The 19319-nt window shown below is 35.7% G+C and overlaps 3 protein-coding genes and 1 long non-coding RNA gene across 7 annotated transcripts; all 4 read right to left on the reverse strand.

Moving 5' to 3' along the window:
* Positions 1 to 106: 106 nt before the first annotated feature.
* Positions 107 to 3781, reverse strand: LOC109188194 (tubby-like F-box protein 7). The gene is made up of 4 exons (XM_019338760.1): positions 3293 to 3781; positions 2292 to 2379; positions 1799 to 1928; positions 107 to 859 (listed from the first exon to the last, which is right to left on the reverse strand). The coding sequence occupies exons 1-4, from the start codon at positions 3683 to 3685 to the stop codon at positions 283 to 285; spliced, it is 1188 nt and encodes a 395-aa protein (XP_019194305.1). The 5' UTR covers positions 3686 to 3781; the 3' UTR covers positions 107 to 282.
* Positions 3782 to 8748: 4967 nt separating this feature from the next.
* On the reverse strand, positions 8749 to 9919 carry LOC109187588 (protein DOG1-like 3). The gene is made up of 2 exons (XM_019337817.1): positions 9405 to 9919; positions 8749 to 9121 (listed from the first exon to the last, which is right to left on the reverse strand). Exons 1-2 carry the CDS (start codon positions 9855 to 9857, stop codon positions 8882 to 8884), a joined length of 693 nt encoding a protein of 230 aa, XP_019193362.1. The 5' UTR covers positions 9858 to 9919; the 3' UTR covers positions 8749 to 8881.
* A 1683-nt stretch (positions 9920 to 11602) lies between these two features.
* LOC109187237 lies at positions 11603 to 17640 on the reverse strand. Of its 4 annotated transcripts, none has more exons than XR_002055250.1 (3): positions 17524 to 17639; positions 17264 to 17424; positions 11603 to 11613 (listed from the first exon to the last, which is right to left on the reverse strand). It is a non-coding gene; the product is annotated as an uncharacterized LOC109187237 (long non-coding RNA). The 4 variants fall into 4 exon arrangements; XR_002055248.1 differs by lacking the exon at positions 11603 to 11613 and adding an exon at positions 14554 to 14603; XR_002055251.1 differs by lacking the exon at positions 11603 to 11613 and adding an exon at positions 16353 to 16564.
* On the reverse strand, positions 11857 to 13661 carry LOC109187235 (protein DOG1-like 1). Its single transcript, XM_019337386.1, has 2 exons — positions 13182 to 13661; positions 11857 to 12433 (listed from the first exon to the last, which is right to left on the reverse strand). Exons 1-2 carry the CDS (start codon positions 13653 to 13655, stop codon positions 12104 to 12106), a joined length of 804 nt encoding a protein of 267 aa, XP_019192931.1. The 5' UTR covers positions 13656 to 13661; the 3' UTR covers positions 11857 to 12103.
* Positions 17641 to 19319: the final 1679 nt, after the last annotated feature.

Here is a 19319-nt window from a genome sequence, read left to right on the forward strand (position 1 = left end):
TGATATTGCCTTCAGTATTCTTTATCCATGAAATGCTAATCTCAAAAGATGTTCAGTGCCCTACTTCTTACAAGTTTTGCATGAACATAATAATGTAATAGAGGCAAATTTACAACTTTATTTTTTTCATTCATAATTAAGTTCTCCATAAAACAATTGCAAGTTACATGTTGAAGCATCCGAGTCCACCAGCAAAACTAGAACAGATATTTCTATATATGTTACTATACTACTTGGAAGATAAAGAACACAGGCCCCAAAGCAAGGGGGGCATATATTTATCTACTCACAGGCCAACTTTGTGCCAAAACTTGTGAGGCAAATTGCAAATGCTTGGAAAGCTGACAAAGGCTTCCTGTAGTCCATTGTAAAAACATCATCCCCTACCTTCCCAAACTGGAGGATCACAGTTTCCTCATCACCTTTTCCACCAGGTTGGCTCTGATCCAATGTAGCGACTAGTTGAAAATTCTTTACCGAAGCTACTGTCACCCTACCGTGGAAATTCAAGCACCAACATTGTAAGTGTTCATGCCACCTTGGGGCTTTATTTCTGAGAACTGTGTATGGTATAGCGGCAGAGCTAGGCTTTTTCATAATCGCATCGTGTAATCTGTCTGTATTTGTGGTGTCTCCAGAGGATAGACACTTGAGAGAGCACACCATCCTCCTAGGCCCCCTCGACTTCAAGAGGTTGAACTTATAGGAAACACATCCAATCTCAAAGTTTCCAGCAGGGACTTGGGGGCTTATCTGCTTGCTTGTAAAACGGCGGCAAGATCTGCTGCTTGATGGCTTTGCACCACTGTGTGGTGGTTGACTGTCATATATTGTAAAATTGGTTCCTAGAAAATCTGACCTGCAAAGGAGAAATTCAAAGTTCGATAAAGTATGTAGAGGAAAGAAGTGCACAATTTAATTGTGATATTTTTATATTTTACTTATGGAACATTGCCACTGGAGAGGGGGCTTAACTTCAAATGTTTACAATTTTCTTCATTTTTATTATATATGTGGAGTTTTCCCAGCAAATTATTTTAGCTATTAAGCATTTTAATCAACACCCAGTCAGCAGCATCAATTCTTCTTCCTTCTTTTTGCCTTGTAAGCTCCCAACGTATAACAAATAGAAACAAGCATGCAACAATCCCTAGTAAACTTTCTTACCTCCGCAAGCATCCAACACTTATGAAACCTGGTTTTGTCATCTTCAATCACCTAGGTTCCAAAATCTGTTTGTGGTCACTATGCAGAATGCAGTAAGTGCTAATCATTAGCATTTTTTATTTTTTTTTTGAGAAGTTCCAATGACAAGATTATGGTCCAGCATTAGGGCATTGTAACTTCTTAAAAATACAAGACAAATGCCTAATCCTCTCACAAATTGCATTTGAGAATAGAAATACTTAATGTGATCCCACAATATGTAACCTTTGGACAAATTGCTTGTTCTCTTACTTTCTGATGCCACACTTGGTAACGGGAAAATGACTCAAAGACAAATGGTGGGAAGCAAAGGAAGAAAGAGAAGATGAAAAAGAGGCACAGGTTGTATTCCCAGTGGATCAATGGAACAAATCAACAACAACAACAACAACAACCATGTTCTTTCAAAAAGCATATACCTGATTCGAAAATAACATGGATTGGCAGAGAACTAGATTGTGAAATAAATGATTATCAGAGTTGATAAAATGGTTTGCTTGAACTAGTACCAAATCAAGGCAAAGGTTTTATGATAAATAGAGAGTAGTTCTAATGTAAATTTATTTATCATGATTAGTCAGTTTGTACACACCTCAATTTCCCGACATAGGCTTTACTTCTTTGAGATAGATCGTCAGCATCGAGAGAAATTACGTATTCAGTATGAGCACCAGTCCTACATCTTCGTGCAGCTAGGAGAAATTTTCCCTTATCCACAAGTACTGCCAAATATAAGTAAGGATTAAGGACCCCTCCCATAAGACAATAAAAACCTCAAGAGAAAAGCAAGCATCCAGGATTAAAATCTGGCTTGGTTGAAAATGCAAGTGACGAAAAAAGAAAAAGGGACATTTGCATTAGACGGCATTCTTTAATTTTGTAATTTTTGGTTTGGACTCATCCATGAATCTTCCTAAAAGAACAGATATCCAGTCAATTAAAAAATATATTCAGAAACAAGAATTGCTCACAGCTGACACATGATGATTAAGTTAGTATTTAAGTTTAGAACATATCATACAACTAATACTTGAGCAAAATTTCAACATGCTATGCATAAGAATATTGTTGTGAAGAATACTTACATGGTGAAAGACCAAGATAAAGATAAAATGTGGAATTCTTCTTGTCACGTTTGATAAAACATTGAAGTGGAGCATCACGGGGCCCTGGCTGCAGTTAAGATTTAAGAAACCCAATCTTTGTCAATGACTCAACTAGACAACTAGTAAACATAAAGTGGAAATATAAACTATTACTACAATAGTCTCATGACATCTGCAAATGAAGAACAGAGGAGTCATTATTTCGCCTTCACACTCTTAAACTTAGGGGGGGTGGTGTTCAACCAAACCCATTTACACCTATACAAAATATGTGTATCTTTTTAACATGTTGGTTTATTAAGCAAATTGACAAAGCTCATTCTTACTTACTCAGCATATGACCTTGATATTTTTATATATTTTTTCTGAAACCTGATTAGCAAAGTTCGTTTGCAAACAAACTTTTCTAACAGAACCTTGTAAAACTCATAGGCAATGAATACTGTCTTTCAATGTAGTTCCAAGTCTTCGATGTCCCTCGGAGACTAACAACAGTAAGAATGGGTAATGATGCCCCATAAGAATCACCAAACTAGCTCAGAGTAAACAAAATAATTTATGTGTGCACAGTGCAATAAACAATAGCTGAAAGCATAGCTCTCTAGCAACTACAAATGGAATTGTAAAAAACAGAAATGCAACAAACAATAGCTAAAAACATAGCCCTCGAGAATAAAGCAATGCCAAACTTCACAATTCCTCGATCTAAAAAGGGAACTCATTTATGTGCAACACAACCACTGGAATATACCAGCCAGTACGACTAAATACAGTGTACCAATCATCAAGAGCATAAACAAATTTTCATGGAAAAAAAAAAAATTAAACAGACTAGTAAAAGCTCAAAACCCGAAATTTCGACTATAACTAAGTAAAATTAGCTTATAGATCACCACTAGAATTCAAATACGCCCCAATTAGATCAACAAAGAGAATCATTATTAACGAATTTCCGAGGGATCCCAGCCGAATTGCAGTACCTGTTTAAGGCAAGAAGGGAAGGTGATTTTTCCAGCGTGAAGGGATGACTTAACAGTTTCTAGAGTGACCTCTCTCCACCGCTTGCACACGCATCCACACGCAACGACGTTTTGGCGGCTCGGCCAACGCTCCTCGGTGGCCTCGACTCGCCGTATTATATCTCCGAGAATCTCCGGCAGCATGTTCGCCCACGAAACCGCATCTCCGCAACCGGATTCCTCGACAGCACCGCCACTTTTCTCGTCGTATTCATCTCTAACATTGACGATGCAACAATCATCCCGCGCTCCCCTTACACAAGTCTCCGAAGCCTTAGATTCTCGAGAAGCTCTGGAGAAAGTATGCGATCCACTTAGGTTTCTACGCGGGAGAAACGAACGCCTCAGTGACATCCTTTCCTTTCAGACCTTCCCTCTTTCTCTCTCTAATTTTCTCCAGGTAGTTCTGTAGAGAGAGAAAATGCGACGGGAACAAAGTTTAGAAAACGTGATACAAATTTCTCCGCAGAATTGAAAAAAAAAAAAAAAAAAAAAAAAAGATGGAAAAGTTAGCGTGACTGTTTGTGATATAATATCTTCGAAATTTTTAAATTTCCGTTTTTCTATTGGTATCTGACAGACATGTGAGGTTAGTAGAGAGTGGATTTTCCGGTTTGAGTTTGACCGTGGCTACTTGACCCGGTCGGGAAACAACGCCGGAACCAATTAATTCGTGTTTAATTATCCTGCCCACCACTTCTCGTACGAAATATATGGAAAATTGTTTGTATAGGTAAGACCCTAAAACAAAACCTACTAGTCAACTATTACATTAAATTTTTTTAAAAATAATATTACATATATTTTTACTTCTTACATATAATTTTAGTTAATAAAAGACTACTGAAATAATCGTAGATGGTTCAATTAGGATCTGGGAATGTTCTAATGTAGCACCACACCAATTTTTGTCCATTTCATTTTTCTTTTGACAAAATTTGGATGTGTAGTATAAGTTTTATTCCCTAAAAGTGCGACTTATTGGAAATGTTTGGTAAATAGGTGTTAGCTGATTGAGTTAGTGTGTTTGACTAGTTGATAATATTAGTTGATGGTAGAAAGATGTTTGGTAAATAAGTTATATTACGTGTAATCCCAAATTTTACTCCCTCGCTTTTACTACATGATGTGGCAAACAATGATAGAATATTTTTATCATGTCCCTAAAAATATGTCTACATAAAGGAATTGTGAGGAGTAACCGTCGGGAGTAAGAAATAGGAGTCATGTAGTATTTTTTTTTTGATAAATTAACAGATAGCTGATTACATACAAAATAACTTTTTCAAAACGCCGATATAAAAAGATGCTTTGAGCAGCTTTTTGAATTTTAGTATTTTAGAGCAATAAACCGTTACAAAAAATTAATTAATCAAACACTCATATTGATTGTTTAACTAAGTCAAACGGCTAATAGTGATCAAACAAGTCAAAAATATTAGTCATTGTTTCCTTTTCAAATAGTTCTCGAGTTTTTATTTTTCATATGTTAAGATCAGAAGAATAAATACTTACCACAACACAGAAAATCCGCAAATAAGTAGTCTTTCAGCTAATGCATGATAAAATACTTAACTTAATTATCTGACTATCCGCCCATCAATATTATTTACTGCAATAATGAACTTAAAATTTGAAGAAAACAATGTGATTAAAAAAAGTGGAAACAATTTAACCACACCACATTGATTTTACCGACCAGCCTAATTATTATGATTTTAAATTAAATCGTACTCCAGACGCAACTTATGACACCAGCTGTGGAAGCGTGTCACCCCCACAATTCCACAAAACTGGCAAATTAAACAGTCTTTCAATACAAGTTGCTTCAATTCAAAACCCCACACCCACCAGGTGGATGAGAAAATGCCAACATTACACGCACGGACTTAATTCAATAGTTCATAAAAGTAGTATTTAGGATTATGTTTAAAGTATTCAGATTTCTTGTGCAGACATAACGGCATTTGGCTATATGAGTTAGTGAGTTATCGTGATTTACATCCTTCTAGATGTTATGTCGAGCCGGGATGTTAAAACCATTGAAGTTGGGGATTCAATCTTTTGAAATAAGAAAATGCCAACATTATACGCACAGACTTACTTCAATGGTTCAAAAGGTAGTATTTTAAGGGTCCGTTTGGAAAGCAGAAAAATGACTTCTGAAAAATGATTTGTGGAAAATGAGTCATTTTTCGGAAAACATTTTTCTTTTCCAGTGTTTGGTTGCATTTGGAAAACGATTTTGGTGTGTTTTGTTCATTTTCTGGAAAATGAGTAGAATTGTATAATTAAATATTTTAATTATTTTATTTAGAATATAAAATACATTTTATATTTTTAAAACTAAAAAAAAAAAAAAAAAAAAAAAAAAGAGTAAAAGTTCGAGTATCCGTTTGGTTTCCGGCGGAACTGGTTTCCGTTGGAACCATAGTTATGGTTTCCAGAAACCATAGAAACCTTTTAAAAAATAAAAATAAAAAAATGAAATAGCAATGGCGGAAAATGACTTCCGCCAAATTTTGGCGGAAGTCATTTTCCGCCGAAATGGACACATTTTTCCTAGTTAACGAAAAATGTTTTTCATTGATTAGATTTTCCAAGTGTTGCCAAACACCAAAAATTCGGAAAATAATTTTCAGAAATCATTTTTCGGATTTTCAAACACAGCCTAAGATTATGTTTAAAGTGGGCAGATTCTTTATGTATAACGTATTCGGTCCTGTGAATCATTGCATTGCCGTAATTTACATCTTCCTAAAATGCTCTGTCGAGCCTAAGATGTGAAGACTTTTGGAGTTAGAGATTTAACATTTTAGGTGAAGAAAATGCCAACATCATAAAAGTCCGACGATTTAATTTGTTTATAAACTTGGATAAGATCGAAAGAATACAGGGGGTATACTGGTTTTCTGTACTGTAAGACGTGATATGTAGCATTATTTATAGCAAATTGAAGTATTTAATTGCGGAGTATATATACATAACAATAATTAAATATAAGTAGTGAGTTATAGTTGAGGAGTATTTTTCGAATTTTATCAACACTCATCGAAAGCATTAGGCGCTATAGGCAATAATAGGCTATGGCATGCCGTGTGGACTTTGTTTCTTCCTTATTTAATTTTCAACTTATTCTTTTCATTCTCTTATGAATCAAAACGGGGAATAACACTATTTCTCATAATTACTTCTCTAACTCTTAAATATGATATTTTAATTTAAAATTATTTTATTTTATTTAAAAGTATCACATTTTTTTACGGAGTTTTAAGTATTACACTTTCTTTTATAAATAATATAATCAATTTATTCATTATTAGTATTACACTTTTCTTAATAAATATTATATTTTTTTCTCATAAGTAATAATCAATTAATTTATCACCGATTAGTATTATACTTTTTTTTTCTAAATATTTTATTTTGATTTTAAAATATTATATTTTTCATAAAAGTATCACATTTTCTCTCATAAGTTAAAAAAATCAATTTATCTCTAATTAGTATTACATTTCTATCTAAACTCACTCTCGTCTCATGGAAAAAAATATGTGGTATAGGTCTCACAAGAGACTCATCTCACTAATAATTAGATGATCAAATTTGGAGATGCATATAATTGATGAATTGAGTCTATTATAATTGAGTAATTGAAAAAATAAAAACGTTATTTTTCTCAATAATTATAATGACTATGACCATGGTGATGCGCAAATTATGTTGTGCAACCGTGTGCATCATGCATGGTGTACACGGTTGCAAAACGACACTGTTTATTATGATGGAGTAACAGTGCTATTAGTGGCACCGTTTAACTCCACCAATCAAATAATATTTATTTTTATTTTTTATTTGTACAAAACTCCAATCGACGTGTAATTATGAAAATATATAGTTATGCAATTCTGAATATATAGTTATGAAGTTATGGATATATAGTTCTGAAGTTATGAATATATAGTTTTGAAATTATGGATGTGTAGTTACGCAATTATGGATATGGTTCTCTGTGAACAAGCACTTTAATAATTCTGAATATGGAGTTATGTAATTATGAATGTCTAGTTGTAAAATTATGAATGTATAGATATGAAATTATGAATGTGTAGTTATTATTTTTGAATGTACTGTTGTCAAATTATGAATATATAGTTATGTAATTCTGGATATATAGTTATGAAATTGTGGATATATAGTTATAAAATTATGGATATATACTACTATTTGAATACGAAAAGAAACCGCCTAACGTCGTTAACGATGATTCGAACGGAATTTTTTAAAAATGAAATGACGCCGTTTTGCAACCGCGTGTACCATGCATGGTGCACATGATTGCATAGCATCACGATTGGTGGTGATGGTGGAAGACGAGGAATCCCAAAATATAATTCCATTACAAACCGGCCCAAAATACAATTGGAGCCTAGTACAAATAATTGTGAGAAAAAAAAAATCATTATTGTCAAATAATGTATATTAGTACACATACTTTTAATATATCAAAAATATACTCTTTTGCTATTGTTTACGGCAATTTATATCCTACATCACGGCGCGCGTTGCACTATGCGCCCAGATGCAAAACGACGTCGTTTTAATTTTTTTTTTTTTTTTGAAATATTCCGCCCCAGTGAATGACAGTAGTTCTTTCTTAAAAAAAAAAAACCCGCTATTCAAGAATGTACATAATATTATACTAGAATACACATAATTGTATACATGAATGTACATAATTATATAACAAAATATACATACTCTTTTTAAAAGATAATACACATAATCTAACATAATACATAATAAACATAAACTTTTAACATAATACACATCAACTATTAACATAATACACACAAATTTTTTTATTCGAATGTACATAATTGTATAAAAAGAATGTACATAATTGTATAAAAAATGTACATAACTGTATGAACCAATACACATAACTGTATGAACAAATACACATAATTCCAGCAACTTTCTACCGCGCCTCCCAAAACGACTCCAAAACAACGACGTTTTGGGAGGCGCGCGGCGCACAGTGCTATGTGCGCTGTAGTGTAGGGTATAACGATTGATTGTTTACATAGCATTGTGTAAACATATGGTCCACCCAATAATTTTTTTTAAAAAAAAAGAAAAAAAAACAGTATGCCAAATATACACACATCGATGAGGCTACACGTAGTAGCGTAAATCAAATACATTTGCAGCTGCACTGCTCAGTCTTTTTAACAGGTGGTGGCATGCATGCATGCATGCATAACATCACTACGTGACACGTTTCAATCTTCCTTCTCGTCTGCTTTCATTAAATAATCACCTTTAATTTAATAATATGCTCAATTGTTTGTGCTCCTTGTTTATATTTTATATATTATATTATATAATCTGCTCATCAATAGTTACAAACAGCGTTTCAAGCAAATATATTATTATAGAAGAGATGGAATTATGAAATTTGGGATACATATATATAAGATTAAATTAAACGATGATCTGATCTTATATATATCTAATTATCAGAATGTGCATAATCTAATCTCCCGATCACTGTGAGACATTATTCTCTCGTTGACGGTCATGATTGATTCCCCAACGACGAATCCCGAACATGAGTTGCGCCGCCGCAATCAAGAACTCCACCGCCTGCTGCGCCGTTAACAGCTCCACCAAGTTGGTAATGGTCTTCATCCTCAGCTGATCCGCCTTCTCTAATATCTCCGCCAGCTTCTCCATCTTCGCATCAAGCTTCCCACTCATCATTCCAATTATATCACTACCGCCATCCTACCAAAGTGATCGATCCAGGATAACAATAAAAAAAATTAAAAATTAAAAAAATTTAAACATGTGTTCCATCTCAATTAAAAGCCTAAATTGATAGTTGCAAATTATATGCGGTGGGTTCCAAGTAGTGGAACCAATGAGGCCATGATCTTTGATCTGGCTCTGATACTAAGTGTTCCATCTCAACTAAAAGTCTAAGCTGATAATTGGATTGTTGCATATATTAATGGTTATATGCTCAACAGGAATACATATTGAAAAAAGATAGGTTAGATATGCGTGCCTGCCAATCGGAGAGTTGGTCGGCGATGTAATTTTCTTCTTGGACGGTTTCGCACTGGAGCTCGCTGACGCGGCGGAGCTGGGTAGGGGTGAGGTCACCGAGGTCGCCGTTACGGAGGCCGCGGAGGATGTCCATGATGTGGGACTCGAAGAGGATGCTGGATTCGGTGTAGATGAGGTGGAAGACGGTGGTGGGGCGCCACCCGCCGATCCAGTGAAGCGACCGCTCTAAAGAAGTGGCCCACGGCGCCGTGAACACGCCCAGGATGTCGCGCTTGGCGGCGATGGACTTCACTCTGTAGTATTCGTGGCAGTGAGACATCACCTTTTGGACCATTTCTTGCTGCAGCTGGTGGTGGTCGGCGGTGGTGGCTGGCCGTGGGGCTTGGCCGAGCTGCTGCACCAGTTGCCGGAGCTGCTCGAACCATGTCTCGTGGAAGCTTTGGAAACTCATCTTCTTAATTTAATTTCTTCAATTCTTTGAGTTATGGGTATTATATTGTACAGATCAGAGAGAGTCTTTTTGGCTGTTTGGGTATTATAATAAAGCCTTTTTTCTTCCTCTTCTGAATGGAGTGGTGAGAATCCCCTAGGCTACGTTCAGATTGTGCCATCTGTTCTAGTTATGGATGGGGTTGACGTCAACCCTAGTTTGACGTTGAAAAAATAAGAAAAAAGATGATAGGTTAATTATAGGTATGCTTAGTTGTTGTGATGAGAAATATCTCTCATGACATTATTTAATGGTATGTATGAGTTAAACTCACTCTTGTGTGTGATAGTAACTTATTGATTTTTGCGATCGGCCAATACTATTAATTGTGATTTAAATTAAAAATGGAAAATATGTGTTGAATAAATTATTGAAGTTTTTTTTTTTAAATAAAAATAAAAAAGGGACGGGTGTAATCTAAAAGTTAAAAAAGAGCTAATTACTCTCCCTCACTCTACGGACGACGCAAGTGGCACATGCCAAGTCAATAAGGTAGGCCTCCTCGCTACCCGCCTACCTTATTACCCAGGGGTTGGTGTCGAAAGCCGCCCACTCTGATTGCTAATGGGCGTCTATTGTTGTTAGAACATCATCGACCTTGTTTTAATTTGCTCACAATGCATAGTGTAATTGAATCTTTTAAATAAAAATAAAAATTATATTTAAGCTTTAAAAAATATAGTGTGGTTTGCTCATTTAACATGTTAATATGCATGTAAAAATCAACTTGGTCGGGTGCTAAATTAATGTTGAATTAAATTCTCTATGTAATTTTTAAGAGTAACACTTCTTTAACATTTGATGTAATGTTAATTTAGTTTAGAGATTATACCAGCTACGGTCTCTTGACTATTGTGATTTATCAGTAAAAGCCTCCTAATTATTTTTTGTTCGATTTTGTCACTTAACTACGAAAATGTTACCTAAATCGAGCTTCAGTTAGATTCCACGTTGAATCACTGTTTGGTAGATGGGTAATAGTTGGCAACTATGTATAACGTCCCGAGCTGAATTGAAGACGAAATTCCTAATTTTTCAACCGAAATCAAGTCCAGAGCTATCTCCTTCGCCATTACAACATTCTCTGAATCTTGCGTCCTTCGATAATCCACCCTTAGCTCCCACCGCCATTCACCAACTGAAACGCGTTGGTCCGTTGCTCGGCGTAGATGGGCCATGTCACCATCGGAACGCCGTGCCACATGCTCTCCAGAGTGGAGTTCTAGTTGCAGTAGGATATGAACTCCGTCGTGGCACTATGGGCAAGAACTTCTATTTGCGGGGCCCATCTGCAAACCTTCCCCCTATTTCTCATCCTCACTGCAAATCCCGTTGGCAAAATCGGGTCGAAATTGGTGAAGTCGCTGGCTCTCTCAAAGCTGGTTAATTAAGGACCACGATTTGCGGACAAAAAAAGTTATACTAATTTAAACAAAATAACATCATTTTGATTGGATCAAAGTCAGAATGTATAAAGTCAATTTCGGCCCACGATATAACGATTCTTGTTTCATTAGGTAAATATATTGTGAAATTTTTTACAACATCTTATACTAGTACTAGTATGTTACAATACCTTTTTGTAAAAGGAAAAATATAACATTTTTCATTTCATTATTTTTTTGTTTGATCACAAATTTTTTTGAACCAACACGGTCCACATTTTACTGAAATTAATAATGCTCGTGTTGAATAAGATTTCAAAAGCAATAAAGCACTATTCAAACTCAAGACCTTTAATTAAGAGTGAATAGGTTCACAATGTTTTATCCCTTAATTGATATATATATATATATATATAGATATATGAATTGAAAAGTGTCCATCATTACAACAAACTTTTTTTCTAATTGAAAAGAATATTGTAATTTTAGCTATATATATATATATACACACACGTACGTACTATAAACCTATATTCTGATGTGCAATGAATTTGAGTCTACTGAAAGCCGTAATGTGATTAAAATGAAAGTATATTATTAATGAAATGCAAATGGCGAAATGCATAGAAGTAATTGCAGCCTAACCAATTAAAGTAGTTACATTTTAATTAATATAATATAATTAGTGAGAAGCTAGCTATAATATATATCTAGCCTAGTTTAATTAAGTTGGCATGCTGTATATACATTTATGCAAAAACGCCGTTAATTATTTATATTTTATATTAGTATAATTTTGTGGTTGGTTTTTGAGTGGATTGATTAGCCCGGTGAAACACTGCAGGCGGCGGCGGCGGCGTCTTGGGTTGTGTTGAATTGACGGCCGGCGGCGGCGCCGTCTCTCTTTTTGCTCCACTCATGGATGGAGAGATGCAATTTCTTGGCGACCAGAAGAAGATGAGCGGCCTGGAGCGGTGTCAAGATTTTGAGTAGCTCCGTCAGTGTCCTCAGCCGGAGCTTGTCGGCTTCCACCACCATCCGCCCCATCGCCACCGCATGGTTGTCCAAAGCTCGCTCCACGTCCGAGCTCGATTCCCCCACTTTCTTGCTCTTGTTCACTATCATTGCCAGCGGCTCATCCGCCATGTCCTCCTGCAACCACACCCAATCATAAAATTGTTAATAATAATTATTATTATCATTAGAGCAATTTTCAAAGTAATGGTAAAATTCGCCTCTAAATATGGTTCGTGCTCATTTTTTGCCCCTATGCTATCAAGTTAATAAAAATACAAAAAGTGCAACGTCAGTGATAACTTATCGACAAAAAATGAACATAACCAACAATTAATGACGATGACGAATTCTACAATTATCATATAACTTATTAAACGAAAAATACAATATTATTATTAGATATATGTTAACTTAGACTAATCCTAAACTTTCAAAACTTTTATGTATTATAACATTCAAATTCATAAAATAAAAATAAAAAATAAAAAAAAAACGGGTTGATCTAGCCCATGGGCCTACAGGATTGGGTGGGTTGGCCATTGGTGGCCCGCACAAGCCCACCCTTCGGGCCCGGGGCTTTCGTCTCGCTTCGTCAATCCGTATTTACTGATTTTTGGCTCACCTTATTTCGGCAACCCATATTTACTGGTCTAGTTTAGGTTAGACTAATCTAAAGTGTCTTAAATTTAAGAACTGTTGGAGAAAATAAATTTGAAATCTTCTTGTAATTCTTTTTGTATATACATTTTACAATTTGTATACAAAGGCTGGTCTTCATGGCCTCTGATCATACTTATTTTCAACAAAATGATGCATGCATGAAAGAATATAATGTATGAATTAATATATAGTAGGTACATATATATATATATACTATGCCTGCCTGTAAAGTTGCTATCCTGCTGGAAAGCTTGTCTTCTTCTCTAACAGTCTTGGACTGCAGGGCGTTGATCTGGTTGAGCTGAGTGGCCGAAATATCTCCCAAACTACCCTTCCGCTCTCCCTGGAGGTACCCCTGGAGGTGGGAATCAAGGTCGGCTCCGCAGAGCGAGTAGACGAGGCGGATGGAGAGCGAGGGGCGGCAGCCGCCGATCCACATGAAGGCGTTCTCGAAGGTGGTGCACCACGACGGCGACAGGAACGGCGGCCCGCCGTTCTGCTGGGCCAGCAACGCCCTGTGCTGCTGGTACTCCTCGAAGTGCTTCACGCTCCTATCCACCACGCCGAACAGCTCGTCGTCGCCGAGATTTGACTCCACCGCCCGGCTCAGCTCCTCCATATCCTCCCGCTGCTGCGCTATCCAGTCCTGGAAGACGCAGCGGAGACGGCGGTGGTCCACGGCGGAGCTGCTGCTCATTTCAATTATATTCAATGTTGAATGTGATCGAGTGAGTGAGAAGAATATGAATATATAATGGAGATGATGTGAGGATCGGAGTAAAACCATTGGCGCATATTTAAGGTAGGCAGAAAATGCAGGAGGGGTGGGTTAAATCGCACCGCCCACCGACGAGGTTTCCCTCGACAGATGGCTTCATCGTTCAGTCCCAAAACACTGAACCTCCAAATAGTCTGCGTGCAATGAATCTTGCTGTACCACTAACCGGAAGGACCAGATCAGAGCTCCTTTAATTTCTTCAATTCGCTTCTCTTCCCTCTTTTTTTCTTTTAATATACAAATCTGCCACTACTATTACAATATGCCTGACATTCAATATAAATTAAAGACTCCGCATGGGCAGCTCAACTGGTCATAGTCTCAGAAAGAATGTAAGGGATCGAGTCTCATAAGTTGGAAAGAATGACCAGGATCGAATCTCACCGGCCACAGTGTGAGAGCAACCTCTCAAAGTGAGGGACTCCTTATGTGCAGTGAGGAAAGATCGAGCCCTCCCAGATGCTCCTAGTCGGGGTGTGAGGCCCTTAGGGTTGAAGTTCAACGTTTTGGAAAGAATATAAATAAAAGAATAAAAATTGGTATTGTAATTATTCAGGGCAAGTGGCATTCATTTGTTTCCTATATAACACATGTATCATAGTCTTTTACAACATGTTCACAAGTAGTTCGGGACTGTCTTACGTCGGCTTCCCGTAATCCTCTAGAGGATGTCTTACGTAGGATCTTCAAATTTTGAGAGAGCAATAAAATTGAAACCCTTATGACGATACTGATAAAATTGAATTGGTTCAATCATTTTAATCACCTACTAATCACTCTTCCAAACGTAACGTATCCTTAAGATAATATTGTAATGGCTCATGCTTTGCATCATCTCCATCCCTTCAAATCCTCAGATCATCTCAACTATACAGAACATGAAATTAAGATAATATTGTAAATTTATGGAATATCTATTGCCTATAGCATAATATAGTCAACCAAAACAGGGCCATAGGATAGAATTGGCACATAGCGTACAAGTGTACAACAACAAAAAATAAAAATAAATAAATAAATAAAAACCGAAACAGATCAACCGATTAGAGGTACCTGGACCTGAATGTATTTGGATGAAGGAAGATAGATGACGTTCTTGGTTTGATCATAATTCATAAATAGTGCTGACCGGCCTCATAAAAACTTTTTATAATAACAAATTAATTAATTAATTAATTGTAAAATATTTGTATAGTTGCTATCATTAAATTAGAAGAACCATTATTCTCCGCACCCTGACCCGATAGCATTTGGAATGATATAAATTATGGTGACTCAATGGCTCAACAGACATGACCAAATGTTGTTGCGCACAAGGGATCTACCCACTTTAGACAAAATCCCTACATTGCCGCTGCTATGGTTCAAACCTTGGTCTCTTCTCCCAAATATATAACTTACTGAATTAGTGAACTAAGTCCGTGTGGGACTACTAAAAAAGAGTTAAATTGAAGAAAAGACGCTCATAAAATAGGACATTTTTTCTTTATAAAAAATGGGACTGCACAATGGGACTCGAACAAGCCTTGGCAATCTCGTGAGAGAGCTCGACAGTCGACACATCACCCTAACACATTCAGAAAGATATTCCTACACTTTATGCTATAACCTTTCTAAAATTTAGATTAAATCTTAGTTTAACTCCAATTATAATATTAATATCCTTAATCTTATAGAGTTTCAAATATATACATTATTAGTCTAGTTACAAGAAAAGGTGTGAAGTATATACAAAAATATCATCTCTCAAATGGCGTGAACACTTAAATATAGAAAAAGTGGGGAGTTGCAATACCAATTGTATCTATGATTATACCGCAGCAATCTTAGAAACAAATTGACGAATTTGTTGTACCCTATGTGAAGGGGTAAAGGTCATGAAAGTGCCATGTGACAAAATGTCAGTGTTTTGGCTTGCTACAAAGGATTGATGTTCATTGAAGAGATATCATCACATGTAGTCACTCTTAAAATATAATATTATAATAATAATAATTAAATTTATTGTTTTTAAAAGCCAAAGCAATTAAAACCTTGCAATTACTGGTTGCATTTAAAAAAAAAAAAAAAAAAAAAAAAAAGTGAATAGCCACGCCAAATGGCAATACACCACCTTTTAGGGAGGAATGAAGCCTTATCTTGCATTTGTTTCAAGCGTTGTATTACAATAATAATTGTACCATTTACTTACCGCATCTGTACCACGTGCTCATCACATGCATTCACACCATCCTTCATACTTGTACCTTAAGGTCATCATATCTATGCTTGCTTAATTGTTTAATTGCTTGTTGATGTGATCCACTAGTACTTGATAATCAATATGTTTCTACCTTGGTAATTGGTTTTGTTTTTGCTTAGTTTGCTCAAAAAGGTTTTCTAAAAAACAATTTAATAGCATAATCCACCCTAACCCAAAGGCTAAATCAGAACTTTCCAGCATGCACTAATGAGTTCTAATATATGGACTCTCAAATCTTACTTTCTAATTTTTACTCTTTGACGTGGCGGGCATTGTAAACTACTTTCTTCATGTGAGTCCTAATATAAATGTCTACATCAAGATTTTGTATGTGGGCGTAAAAAATGAGAGTACACATAGTATTTTCCAATCAAGTAATCCCTTAAATTTGATGCTAATATGCTATGACCACTCATTTCAAGCAAGTACTACTACTATTCATATAAGATGCCACAGAAAGGCCCTTCCTGTGGGGTTAGCTCAAGTGGTAGACCACTTGACTTAAAGTCACCACTCCAACAGCAGGGTAGAGGTTCGATGCAAGTTGGAAGTGTGGAGATGGATCCCTTGTGCGAAGAGTCGAGGACTAGAAAGAGAAATTACCAAAGACTCCAATTCACACGTAGCTAGTACAAAAACAAGTGAATGTGGTTTTTGAGTTGCACAAGTACAAACTTTCTCATATTTATAATGGCTGATTCAGCAGTTTGAAGGTAATTAATCGTCTTTGGCATGTCATGTAAACCAACAGCACACTATGAATTCCTCACAAGAATTAGTCGAATTGAGCTGGCAGATTATGGCAAGAAACATATAAGAGTTTTCCAAAAATTGTTTTCAGTTTTTCGGGGACTCTGTACCAAATTGAAGCGTGCCCTGATAGTTGGATTGCACATTAATGGTTATATGCTCCTACCAAACACAAACAACATTCACACAAAATAGCAACCACTACAACAGATGAGATGGAAACTCATACCAAGTGAATCAAATCCAGGTAGTAGTTAAAAGGAAAAAATAAGAATAAACATAAAAGACTGCAATTTCAAGTATAGTGAACTTCAACAACAGAAAATGTGCATCAAAGACAGCAATAATGATAGTAAACAATGGACCTAAAACATGTCAAATGGTCAAAAAAGGCAATCTTCCTCACAAGATTTGAATCAAAAGAGGAAGATAACTTCTCAACATCCATCCAAACAGCATTGTATTCATATTCATAGTGAAAGCATAACATAATTACAACTCTAAATAATATAATGATTCGAGTTCTTTATATTACCATGGAATTCTTAAATCTTTTCACCCAAGATTATTCCAGCGCCCTTTGTACCGCATTCGATGGCTTCTCCAACAACTGGCCTTCTTCTTGCTCCTGCTGATTTTGAATCGTGGACTTCCTCTCCCACTCTCTCCACTTGTTAATCGCAGCTGTGCACAAAACTGAAACACAGAAAATCCCCAAAACAACTTTAAATCCATAAACAGATTGAATAAAAACTTGAAAATCGAGGGAGAATTGCGGCGAACGCATTCACGTACATCCAGCGCCGACGAAGCAGAGCAATCGAACGACCTTCGGTCCTGCCTCTTTTCCCGGAGCTATCATCTGATTCTGATTCATCGTTCTCCGTCTGGAGTCCTCCGGCCAAATGCGGTTGAGAAGAAAAAGACGGGCTTTGGTTCAACAGTGGGCCACCGTAGAGGGCCCATGGCCAATTACCAGACTCCGGATCTTTACAAAGTGGGCTAAGATGCCGGTTTACATATCGGATATGGAACCCAAGTTAGGCCATAAGGCCCATAAATGATTACATGTCATAGTCACTCTGTTTTCTCTATAGGCCGAATGTTTGTTTTCCATTTTAAAATTAAATTTTGCATGTTAGGATTATGGGGGCAAATTATTCTGTGAACTCGGGTCCACCTTGCAATGTCCACCTGGTGGATTCAGGTCTAAAATATACAATGTACATACTGAATGTTCACAATTTTATAAAAGATAAATTGTGAATATTCAATACATAAATTGTGTACTTTAGACTCGAATCCACCTTGTAAGGTGGACACTGGTCCATAGTATAACAACTCGATTATGGATTCTTAAGCCAAATCCAATTACACAAAGTGGCAGGTCTCTGGTTCAAATCAGTATAGACCGATCACCACCAGCACAAATATGGTTAAATCCCTAAATCAGAAAATCTAACAAGTAAATTCTATTATTTACAGTAAAGTCATAATTGTTGATTGAAGGTGTATACTAGATGAAGTCTACATTGTTATCTTAGTCGACAAAAGATCACAAAGGCTTAAATCAATTTAAGTTGTGTATAATTGACTCAAATAAAAAACTAATTAACTAAGAAAAATATTCTACTAACATGTATATCCCTAAAAACACTCCCCTAAATGCACGTTCCTAAAAGGCTAAAATAATCGAAATGCGTAAGGGCACAGTCAATTCGTAGAAATGAACAAAAAGACAAAATCAGAAAGATTAAATAATAATAATAATAATAATAATAATAATAATAATAAACTAATTAACTTCTTTTACTGCATCAAAGTCGTGGCAACGTGCTAACTCTAGTCTAGCATACCCTAATAATAATAACAATAATAATAATAATATTTTCAAGTCAGTAGGTCAAGGGCCGTCATTTGCCATATGGCAAGTGCATGATCGGGGATTATTATTTTGTCCAGCCTCCAGGTATTAATTTAGTGGATAAAAAATCCTAACTTTGCGTCACCCTATCTAGATTAAGTTGAATAATTAAGGAAAAACGACTTTCTTAATTATGTTTGCCATGTAACGTACGTAGATATAATTTGTATATAATATTTTATTTCCGAGAAAGTTTATAATTACTATTGCTATCTGAAGGTGTATTTAAGATAAAAATTCATTTTATGATCCTTATTGTGAACCAAGAAAGTATAATAGATAGCTACTACAAAGAATTATTATCAAGATATATAATTGTCTAATAACTCGATTGGTTCCCCATTCTTAATCTTGTATAATAGTATACTTGATAATTACTTGATTTTTCAAACCATCAAGCCTCCATCTTTAATTAGCTTTAATTTTTACATGTATGTGAACAAGCCTAACACACGTGTTTGGTGGAAACTAGGCTTGTTCAGTACGTAAGTGGAAATTTTTAATTTTTTTTTTAAATATAGGATAAAAATAAAATTGTATTCACGTAAAGAAATTTAATTTTTAATTTTTAATTTTATATTTAAAAAACTATTTTGAGATGTTTTTCATTTGGAGAATAACTCGAAAAATGTGGGTAATTAAGTTGCTATTCAACAATGTTTTCTAG

Source organism: Ipomoea nil, unplaced genomic scaffold, assembly GCF_001879475.1.
Source record: "Ipomoea nil cultivar Tokyo-kokei standard unplaced genomic scaffold, Asagao_1.1 scaffold1421, whole genome shotgun sequence".
In the NCBI taxonomy this organism is placed as follows: Eukaryota; Viridiplantae; Streptophyta; class Magnoliopsida; order Solanales; family Convolvulaceae; genus Ipomoea; species Ipomoea nil.

What these genes read in the sequence shown, in the direction of transcription:
- LOC109188194 (XM_019338760.1), bottom strand. Translation starts at nt 3,685, where the DNA reads ATGTCACTGAGGCGTTCGTTTCTCCCGCGTAGAAACCTAAGTGGATCG. An exon ending in TTATCTTGGTCTTTCACCAT is followed by an intron (nt 1,929 to 2,291) that starts GTAAGTATTCTT and finishes TATATTTGGCAG; the next exon opens with TACTTGTGGATAAGGGAAAA. An exon ending in GCCTATGTCGGGAAATTGAG is followed by an intron (nt 860 to 1,798) that starts GTGTGTACAAAC and finishes TCTCCTTTGCAG; the next exon opens with GTCAGATTTTCTAGGAACCA.
- LOC109187588 (XM_019337817.1), bottom strand. Translation starts at nt 9,857, where the DNA reads ATGAGTTTCCAAAGCTTCCACGAGACATGGTTCGAGCAGCTCCGGCAA. An exon ending in ACCAACTCTCCGATTGGCAG is followed by an intron (nt 9,122 to 9,404) that starts GCACGCATATCT and finishes TCACTTTGGTAG; the next exon opens with GATGGCGGTAGTGATATAAT.
- LOC109187235 (XM_019337386.1), bottom strand. Translation starts at nt 13,655, where the DNA reads ATGAGCAGCAGCTCCGCCGTGGACCACCGCCGTCTCCGCTGCGTCTTC. An exon ending in GCAGGATAGCAACTTTACAG is followed by an intron (nt 12,434 to 13,181) that starts GCAGGCATAGTA and finishes GTGTGGTTGCAG; the next exon opens with GAGGACATGGCGGATGAGCC.